General features: G+C 40.8%; 1 protein-coding gene across 1 annotated transcript in view; it reads left to right on the forward strand.

The window, feature by feature from the left end:
• The window catches only part of LOC138000333 (netrin receptor UNC5D-like), a 9,786-nt gene extending 3,909 nt beyond the window's left edge, over positions 1-5,877 (forward strand). Inside the window, exons 2-7 of the mRNA XM_068846656.1 lie at positions 1-220; positions 1,080-1,718; positions 2,070-2,353; positions 2,557-2,703; positions 3,027-3,215; positions 3,981-5,877. The exon at positions 1-220 is cut by the window's left edge and continues 678 nt beyond it. Coding sequence (XP_068702757.1) covers positions 1-220; positions 1,080-1,718; positions 2,070-2,353; positions 2,557-2,703; positions 3,027-3,215; positions 3,981-4,478 — 1,977 coding nt within the window. The 3' untranslated portion in view covers positions 4,479-5,877. The remainder of the gene's footprint in view (positions 221-1,079; positions 1,719-2,069; positions 2,354-2,556; positions 2,704-3,026; positions 3,216-3,980) is intronic.
• The last annotated feature ends 5,208 nt before the right edge of the window (positions 5,878-11,085 follow it).

Here is an 11,085-nt window from a genome sequence, read left to right on the forward strand (position 1 = left end):
GAGGAGGGAGAAACTGAAGACGATGGCAATAAAGTGCTTATTCTTGCTTCACTGCTGCCATTTACAACCATTGCGGTGGTGTTAGTGTTGATATTTTTTTGCATGATTCGTCAAGGAAAACTTCAACAGTATTGCCAAGCCAGTGGTAGAGCTGGAAATGACAGGGCAGTCCCTGTTCCCCTTGAAACGATCGCATCTTCCTCGCAAGAAATGATCGCCGGTGAGTCACTAGCCAACAAACAGAACGGTTTTTTTTTTTTAATTCTTAGCCATACCTGCAACATAACCAGCTTTATTTTAAAAGGTTCTTCAGTACATTGACATTAATTCTCATTCAAGATGGCTGGACCGCGTGCTAATGTAGGCCTCATGTACTAATCATGTAATGTGATAATTGTTGGTTTTCACTCACGTGATCAATAGCCATGTTTTTCAACGAAAACAAAAGGAAGCGTTTGCATAATAATAGAATTCAATTCCAGGAGGATTTGGTCGAGGCACCAACATGGCCGCCTTTTCTTTGTTTAGGGGCACCAACATGGCGGTCGTGACGTCATGTGAAAACCGAGAATGCCTTCCCGTCCGTGGATGTGTACCGCTTCTTGTACGCTTTGCATTTCCTTCAGGCGACTAACAGTTACATAAAGCACAAGCACAGAAAAATGCAGGCCGTAATGAAAAACGTAGAATTTCTCTGGCTGCGTATTCAGTCAGGCTTAACATTTCCAAATGATTGACGTTTTGGCCGCTGACAGGTTTGCTCAGTGGGCTGAGCATTCTAGCGTGCGGGAGATCACGTGAGTTCAAGTCCGGCCGGACCAACACTCGGGCGGGATCTTTAAATAATTGAGGAGAAAGTGCTGCCTTTGTAATTACATCCGCACATGGTTAGACTTAGATGTCTTCCCCAAAACGGTCCATCGACCATGATCTTAGTCCCTTTATCCTCTCTCACTTTCCATTTGAGAGGGGAAGTAGTGCGCCCCTGGCCAGTCAGTTCTGTCAAATGGAAATCGTCCTTGGACTTTGCTCACCTTATTGTTTTTGTTGATGTGAATAACTTGGTGTTATCTTTCCAGAAAAATTTAAAACAGCTACAGTGGATAGTTGTAATCTTCTCATCAGTTGTGGGGATTCTTATTCAGTACCTGCAGCATCTTCTACAAAACTTCGAGCTGGATCACTAACCATTCAAAGTGGAATTGATTTTGATTTGGAGCCATCATTCAAATATCCTGGTGTTTCATCACAAATTCGAGACATCATTGTTGAAGCCTTGAAGGACGACGAAGATGCCACGTTGAATGACTTATCGTGTAGAAGAAAGGAGAATCATAAAAGAAGAAATTCCTCTCTCAGTTACAAGTCCACATCATCAGAAACCTCTCGAATGCTCTGGGACATTACAAACCTCCCAGAAAATATTGATCCCAATATGGTTGCTTGGGGTTTGGTAGACCACAACGGAGGAAAATTTACCATAGGTAACACTGGGGTTTCCCTTATTGTGCCACCACAAGCTATCCCTGAAGGACACACAGAGGGGATTTTCATTGCAATTGTTAACCAAGAGGAGGGACATCCACAGCTTGGTGGCAAAGAGGCTTTGCTGAGTCCAGTAGTGAAGTGTGGTCCAAATGGGATCAAGTTTCAACGCCCAGTGATTCTTAGCATGCCACACTGTGCTCTTCTCGAGAATGGAGCGTGGAATTTAAAAGGTGGGGGAAAAACATTTCTTTCTTTATTTTGGCAAATTATATTAAAAGTACTGCGGCTTAACCCTATCAACGTAGTTTTTACAAGGTCTTGAGTAACCTACAGCCATATTCCACAAAAAAAAAATTATTAATAGACTCTTCATTGGATTGGACAGCAACATTTTTGTGAACTTTTTGCAACAAACCAAATTTACACTTGTTCTAGTGAAAACCTTAGTCAGAAGCATCAAAATGGTACGTGTTACAACATTCATGCGGCAAACACTAACAAGGCAAGAAAAATGCGGGCCTTCCACCATCATACTATTACAAAAAAGTACTTCTAACGTTTGTTTCTCTTTTCATAATTAGTCCAATACAATGAAAATGAGCCAGGGGTGGCTGATGATTGGAAGCAGTTGACCGACGCCAACAATCAAGATGGTTCTGTGTCTAACCTGGTTTTGCTGGAGGCAGACATGGTGCATCTCATTATAGATCACTTCACTAACTTCGTTATGAAAGGCGAGTCTGCCTCCAGTCAAGTAGTGGCCAAGAAATCAGTGCGGATTGTAGCTTATGTCACCCCACCAGAGACCAGTGAGGACTGTATTGTGCGGGTGTATTGTGTGGGGGACACTCCCGTACATTTGGAGGTTTGTAGAGATGTTATACTTATTCGGCTCATGAATAATTATTGTCCGTTTTAGTCTTGGCCATTTTTACGACTTTCCTGGTACAAACGCTTTCTTTAAAACAAAATTACTTCTTGTGGTTCGAAGGTTTTTTTTATGAAGGACTGGAAGTTTCCTTCAATACACATTAAAATCTTGATTTAAGCTTTCGCTTCCCTTTACAGATGGTACATTACGAAGAAACAGAGAGGCTTGGAGGAATCAGAGTGGATGCACCCAAACCATTTGACTTCAGGAACGGAGGGGGTGATCTTTTGGTTAAGCTTACAGATCACCATCGTGGATGGATTCATACGACTGCAGACATGAAGGTTACTACAGCAACGATTGTGCTGTTATTGTTATTCATTAGAGAGTTTTGTTTTCTTCTAACAGAACCGAACGAAGGTAATAAGTTTATTTAAATGAACCAATAATAGAATAATTTACACATTCGAATTCAAATTGAATTCAATCAGAACGCAAAGCAAATACATGCAGCGGGCGACTAAGCGCGGGAAAATTTCTAATAGGCTTCTTTCCGAAAAAAGTGGTGCGAGATGTTTTGGGCGACACTTGCGCGAATATCGTTTTAAGTGACTTCACATTTGTACAACATTAAATTAAGCGGATTGTGCATATTGTTTCTCCGCAGAGGATCCGCTTTCAACACATATGGGATGGTATTGAGCGCATGCCCAGTTGTTCTTCAGCGTTCACTATGAGAGATGAGTTCGTTTCTCAATTCCGAGCTACGTTTGAAGTCGAACAGGATTGTCAAGATGGAGATGAACAAGAAGTCATTGTGTCCACGGCTATCAAACAAAGGCAGTCTTCAGTCAGTGTAAGATTTCTTTCTCTCATTCTGTCAGGCGAAGGCGTGGTTTTCACTAGCGACGCTTGTGTATATTGCGCATCCCGTTCTGCACATAACACAGCGTAATTGTCAACATTTCAAAATGGCGACCTTTCGTGCAGGAAATCTCGCTGGAAAGAACAATGGTCGTTTTCAGAGAACGCGGTAAAGAGCACAACGGAATACTTTTTGGACGCAAAAGAAAGTCGAGTGATAAAAGTGTCATTTCAGTAAGAGAGTGAAAGTGAAACCGCGCAATCAGGGAGGCGTGTTATCGAGCTCGGTTTTGCTTTCTAAAGAGCTTGCTGATGGTTGCAAATATTGTAGAGGTCCTCTTCAGTTCTCGAACTGTTGGAAAGAAACTGTACCTGGGGCAATTTATCTCTCCCAAACGAGCTTGGTGAGCTATGTTTTTTTTTACATTTCGAGTCCCCATAATGTAGGGAACAATCGTGAAACGTTGAAAGAATATCTTACGACAACTTCAATTACTAAGGAATTACCTTAAGTGATAAATTAATTGATAGACTCAATGGTTTTTTGACTAATGGACCTGAAAAAGTGATAAGTACATTTGACTGTAGTAGTGTAACTTGAAAGCTGACGGACTCGCAGGCAGTAAGCTGATCATTCGACGTAGCCATATTGAGTGTTACATTCACTCACATCGGCAATCTCAAGGACATTAATTTTGTTTTACTTCTTTGTTTATTTCTTTATCTATTTATTATTTTATTGTTTTGTATGTTTCAGGAGAAATCGAAATCAAACAACAAAGCTACAGAGCAAACTTGTACTGTGACGTCCACAGTATCCGGAAACATGTTGAAGGGCACAAGTGAGAATTCTTTACAAGAAACCACAGCCAGTGATTTGCTTGGAGCAGTGGCGGCCAGTCCGCTTCAAATGGCCCACACATCGTCAGGCTACTTTTCGTTCGGGTTTGAGCCTTCACCAGCACTAGACTCGCTGCCTCAAAGAATACGCAGCGAACTAATAATTTATCTTGATCCACCACACCCTAAGGCGGATTGGAGAACTTTGGCTGAAGGTCTCGACTTTAAAATGAAGTACATCCGGTTCCTGGAAAGCCTAAAACCGCCTGCGTCACCAACGGATACCTTGCTGAATATATTAGAGGCTAAGAAATTTCCACTCTGTGAGCTGGCGGAAAGACTTCACGGCATGGGTCGAGAAGATGCAGCTGCCATTTTGGAAGAAGCGTTGGTGTTGAGAGAAACAAACGTTTGATGGAACAAGACGTCAACGCGTTCGTCCGTGAAGGGTGCTACTGGAAACCTAGAAAGATTAAATGAAAGGATTGAATTGGCCCGCGGACCAGAGTTCATGAAACGTGTTTAACTTACCCGTCAGTTGCGAATATACGTAGAAAAGTTTGCGGTTGGCCATCTAAGTTACCACAGGCTACTATGTGCATTCAACATCAGTTAGTCAGTCAATCAATCAAGCAACCAAACAACCGACCAATCACAGTGATCGGGGTAGTCACAGTTAAATAGCTGATGTGGTTTTGATGCAAAATGAACGAAAGCTGTGAATTTTTACACAAAAACGAAAAGGCATTGCTGAATCAACCTGTTCACAATATTTGTTACTCAAAGGTTACTTTACAGGGCATTGCGCCTTACCGTGGCCACCCAACAAACTTTCACATTTGACAATTACGTAAGTACGTTCACTCAACAACCCATTCGCCATTTTCACATTCCCCATAATACACTTTGTTGGCCCCCCAAATTTTGCATAAACCATTGTTTTCAAAATGCTCTTGGGAATATGCAGTGTCCCAAGAGCATTTGAAAACAATGGTTTATGCAAAATTTGGGGGACAAAGAAAATGTATTATGGGGAATGTGAAAATGGTGAATGCAACGGTGTTCAACTTACATGGTGTTACAACGGTGTTCAAACTTTGCAAGGAGGCGTGACTGTCATGCAATCAAATTCACACATCCTGATTGGTGGACAATTTGTAAAAAACTTTGTTAGGTGGCTACGGGAAGGCGCGTCGCACTGTGACTCACATTCGCTGCAACTTTTTGTTTTTGTCAATATTTCTCAAATTTACTTTGGATTGGAATTTTGAGACTTTTTCATGAAAGATTATGCTTTTTTGAGCCAATCAAAAAATGAAGTAAATTTCAACAAAACTTGTGCAATTTACAATATTACAACAACTCACTCGTAACATTTTTTTGTCTAAAATAAGCAACATAATAAAACAATAAGCTATGCAAATCATCGTGGTGAATCCGTTTTCAGCGTCAGGCGAAGTAACTCTTAGGGTGCTCTCCATTTGATAGAACTGGCCGGCCAGACAGGGCATTTCGAAGGATTAACTCCACAACACCTTCAAATTAACACACTTCGAGGATGATATATACTCCTCCAGAAGAATGCGAGGGATAACACGCAAGTGTTCCTTCAAGCTTTTTTTTTTTGCAAACTGATGGATATGGCAGTCCAGTTCTGACAAAGGGAAAGTGCCCTATGTACTGTATGACGTTGTCAGTTCTCGCCTTCGGTTTAGTTATTGGATTTCTGTGTAACTTCGTCAATATTTCTGATATAAAAGCGGTACTGCTGAATGCCATTTACAAGCCAAGAGTTTGCATTTATGTTGCAATACTGACGCAAATACCCAGGATGGGGGGGGGGGGGGGGGGGGTACTCTAGGAATTTCTGGGTGGGGATGTGCCGCTGGGACCCTGGAACCCTCAGCCTATACCATAGCTAGTTCAGCTGAATTTTGCTACCCTATACTAGAGTAAACTCCCACCGATTTCCGTCTAAATACCTATACTTGGCAGTTAATAATATCCAGAAGTGTTTCATGATAGCCATTTATCGACACTGTTGAGGCTGAGTTGCGTAAACTTAAACTTCGCCGACTCGATTTTTTTATGTTTTTGAGCGGGAAATTCTGGTTTCCTTAGTCTTGATAAAATCTTTAAGCGACTGGTCAGTTTCGTGAAAAATGATACCCTATTCTAGACCCAAACGATCGGATTTATATACCCTATGCTAGAGTAAACTGCTTGAAAACCATACCCTTCACAGCGCCACATACCTATATAGCCCATATATGGCAGTACCCCCCCCCCCCCCTTCGCGGGCGCAAATATTGTAAGCGACCTATTCAATGACATCGTTTTTCGGATTATGTTTGATATTTAAGCGCTCAGATCCGAAGGAAAAGTTCGTGTAAATTCCATTGATTTCAAATCCCTTTTATTGTCTTTACCTCGAGTATTTTTAACGGAGCTGAATTTGTTTTAAGCATATTCAGCTGAGTTTCTGTACGTGTTCTCTCTTGTGGCATCTTTGCCACATTTAGATTTAATTTGTCATCATGTGCTACAGGCCAGGACAGTAATTAAAAGACGCCCACAGAAGCTCAACCAGGGCGAGGATCGACCATGCGACCGTGTCCGGGTCCGCGTCCTTGTCACATAAATCGTTCGAGCCGATGTCCATAATTACAACAGTGGGGGCGGTACCCCGAATCGTTTGTAAATCAAACTTGATCAGTTTGTCCACTGTTCTCCCCCCGATTCCGATCGTTTCGACCTTGCACGGGTGATCAACTCCGAACGTGCGTGAATAAAAACCACTGTAGTGGTTACGTTCAATAAATTCGACCATTCTTCGTACGAAGGAATGGCCAACCAACAAAGCACATGGCGAAGATTTGCAAGCCATCAAGTTACCACGAACGCCCTACTTTGCGGCGATAATTCGCCCCAGAATAACAACAATGTCTATACTTAACTTGTTTGGCGTCCGTTCCTGGATTTTGGATCTGCAAACCTCTTTTCCCGTAGTCAAGAAGACAATATCCTACCAAATCGGCCTGCACGAACACAAATGGCGAACTGCTCGGAGAGCTCGAGTTGTGGAAAAGAGTACAGTAAACTGGCCTCATCCTCTTAAGTATTGGATGATCTAAGTCCCGGATGACCCCTAACCACTTGCTGGGAGACTGGCACTAACAAGCAGCATAAAATCATTTAATCCCCTGTTGGGGTGAATAAATTTCCTTTGTCATCATGTGTTACAGGCCAGGACAGTAATTAAAAGACGCCCAAAACTGGGGTGACATTTTAATTATTTGGCGTTGCCGTTGTTGTTTTGATTATTTGGTGTTGTTGTTTGCCTATCCTTCCACAGTACATGTTGTAATTCGCGCCCATTGTTTTTCGCCATGAAGAAAGCAGTGTCAGGGGCGTAGCTAGCCATTTTTGGTTTGTGAGCCCGTTCCAAACTTTGTGCTTTCGTGGAAGTCAAAGGAGTAAAAAAAAACATAGACTTATTGACAGATGTAAAGTGATTTTTTCGTGTATTTTATTGTAACCCTGGATGGCTTTACCGAAAAAGAAACCATATTTTTTATGTCATGTCTCAATGATTCCTTCAATATCAACGCGATTTCCATCACAAAAAGACGTTTTTCGTGAATTCATTGCAGCTTTGGATGTCTGTAAAAAAAAAAAAAACCACTGGTGCTGTAAAATTTTGGCTCTCTTAAAATGTTGTTTTCGAAGAGTTAGTCTTAAGCAGTCTCATTGCTTCACTTTTGATGAAACCATTTTTTTACGCCTGGGGGGTGTCAGGAGTTGAAATATGTATATTGAAAGGTTTCAGTCGGCTTGTAGTGAGTTTTAACGTCCAGGGTGGATTCGTTTTTTAATCGAGAAAAGTGATTTCGTTCTCTGTATGATATCACGGCCGTGAATTTGATGGTAGGGTGGAATAGTCCACCTTTGTTTTATTGCTGTCCTAAAGCGAGAAAATATCATCAATACCTTCTTTCCATATTTTTATGCTTGGTATTTCTTTCTTGTATTAACTTTGTTTCAATTTTCCCCATGAAAATGTTAGCAAAGGAGACTGCCGTTTTTGTCCCCATGGCGGTTCCATGTGTTTGGAGATAGTTATCTCCATTGAACTGGAGCGAGTTTTCGTTTTGGATTAAACGAAGCATTTGCCTTAGAAGCGGCGCGTGTTGGGATCCGGGTGGATTATTTTAGGCCATTTCCGAGTTCATGTCTGCCTCCTCTTCAAAGCGAGTCTAAGTGGGAAGTTTTTCTTATGAAAAGTAGTTTTCATTCATATGTAATGTACAACTAATTGCCATCACAAAAACTTTGCACTTAGACTCGCTTTGAAGAGGAGGTAGACATGAAATCGGAAATGGCCCATCGTGGAATTCTTTGTATGTCTTGCATACTATGTTTGTTCCCTCTTATTGTGGTTTATTTGCGTACAAGCTAGACACGTCGATTGATACTAAAATTGTATCTTGGCCTATCTTTGTCAGTCTCGCTATGAAACTGATAAAATCAGTTGTGTCCTTAATAAAGGTTGTTGTTTCTGTGCGATAGGCTGCAGCAATGTATCCATTCATGAGGATATTCTCTTGGTTGGTAATTATGTCCAAAAGTTTGTAATTCCGGGCTTACTGGCTTACTAGCTGAAAGGCTGCGACGCCCTGAAGTGATTGAACTTAAAGCAAGTGCTGTGTCTCGAGTTTCTAACAATTTCACGTGTATTTTGGGCGTTGTTGTTGAAGATAGAGGTCGTGCTCGTGCATTTAGCACTGGTGATGGTGGAGGTGATGGCTGAAGTCCAAATATTAGGGAACTTGAGCAAATTTGCAATTTGCAAATTTTCTCCCTAATGAGCGACTTCACGGTCACTTCGTTTTCCCGCCCTTTCGACGGTGATTCTTCTTCGTCATTTTCCGACTCCATATCGTCGTCTCTAAGCATCCTGTCTTCCCAAGAGAAAAAAGCCTTCTGGATTATTGAACCCATTAATGAAGCTGACAACTGAGGTAACGCCATTTTCAAGGGCATTCTGGAGACGGGCAATTTGCTCATTAGAGCCTAAGATCTCCTGTCCAGACTCCTTCCATATGGCATCCGTTTCCCCCGGTCTGTTCGTTGTTTCCCCGTCATGAATCACGACATCTGGTTCAATAGGTATTCTTAAAGGTGTCTTCTCCTTGGTTTGCTTCTTCCTATCACCCATTAGGTAGAGAACCGAGGTAAAGAAGTCCGTAGTTCGCTCTGACAATAAGTACGTCCGCTAGGTTAGAAGGCGACAACACAAAGAGTCCGCGAAGGCGCAATGCTATCTCATGTGATCCTTTATTGTGGTGACAAGGTAGAATCATAAGCATGAAGAATGAGCATAAGAGAAAGGAATCGTTTCCATTTTCTTATTCCTGTGCTCATGCTTTTGTCACTTTTGTCACGTTAATAACTGTGTAAACCGGGTGCCACATGAACATAAACAAAAGCATAAGACCGAGGTGTCAGCTGTTTCGGTGATGCCAGCGAATATTCAAGTTAATAGTGCCTAAGATGGCGTCCGAAGGCACTGTTTTTAAGAGAATCTTGCTGTGGCGGTTCGCAATTATCCCTGCCTTTATACGATAAATCGTCAGATGAAGTAGTTGCAGTTCCCGTACCAAATTATGAAAGTGTCCTTTTTCTTTCACTGGAAAAAATGCCCAATTTCTCACACAAGATTTGTGGTGGCTAATCTTTGGATTTTCAAATATCCACAAAAGCTAAAAAAACAGACATGGAATCTTCATGGATTTCGTATGGATATTTACCTATGCCATTTGACATGCACAAAATAATCAAATGTAGTTAGTCATTTTCCATGTTACATATGGAAACGGTGTCTACCATGTATGAATGATAAGTTTTCCATGGATGGATTGCGTTTCCTGATCCACGCATGGTTTTAACAAATTCCATTGTGTACTTTGGTAATCAAGTTTTCCACATTGTGAAACCTTGGAAGACAGATAATCCAAACTAGGAGATAAATTCAATAGTCAATGGAGCTTAGCTTTTGCGATTATCCCTACTAACTTTGGTTTTGAAGTTTTTCTTGGTTTTCCTGGTTTTACACATGGTTTTCCAAACTTGGTTATTCATTCAACAACCTCTTAAGGTATTCTTATTATATTTATAGTTATATTTCTGACTTCTTTAAGTTTCGTGTTTCACATTATAACTTAAGGGGAGGTGGTTGTAACCTGGTTCAGCCCTCCTATAACAACCAGTATTTCCATAACTCTTTTACTTATAAGATTACTCACTTATGGAACAAGTTACCTACATATATTAAACAGTCACCCAATTTAAATGCATTTCACAAAAATTTGGAGTCTATTAATCTTTTAAATTTAACGACTAGTTGTCTATGTAATTATTGCCAATCGTAAATTGTTTTTAATGTTTATGTGACAATTTTAGGATTGATGAGTATATATTTACAACTAAATATTATCTAATTTATTATAGTTAGATAACAATTGTTTATAATTTTATGTATGTAAATCTTACTTAATTTTGATATTTTAGTTGTGGTTACTTTTATTTTTTAGTTCTGCTTTTGTCATGCGTTTTATACATGAGCCTCTGGCTCGGATACTGAGGGCAACCTCAATCCCACCCTATGACTTTAATAAATTGATTGATTGATTGATTTATTATCCCAGTCAACTTGGTTACTTATTCACTAACACTAAGGGTATTGCAATTATCCTAGTAATCTTTGGTTTTTTAAGTTTTTCATATATCTCCTTGATGTCTTCTTGCAGTTGAGTATGATTTAGTTCTGTCCTCCGGTTCACTGCTGCTTTGCCGTTGCACTTATTGCAACAACAGTGGACATGGATAGCAGGTTTTTAAAGGCAATTACAAAGAGCTGAAGGAAACAGGTCCGTGCTCTCCGCCATCTTAATTGCGTTGCGCTGGCTCTTACAGCCAGCGGTTTTCTCGATTGTCATCCTAAACATCCAATCACAGTGCAT

This window comes from Montipora foliosa, chromosome 4, assembly GCF_036669935.1.
Source record: "Montipora foliosa isolate CH-2021 chromosome 4, ASM3666993v2, whole genome shotgun sequence".
NCBI classification, from domain to species: domain Eukaryota; kingdom Metazoa; phylum Cnidaria; class Anthozoa; order Scleractinia; family Acroporidae; genus Montipora; species Montipora foliosa.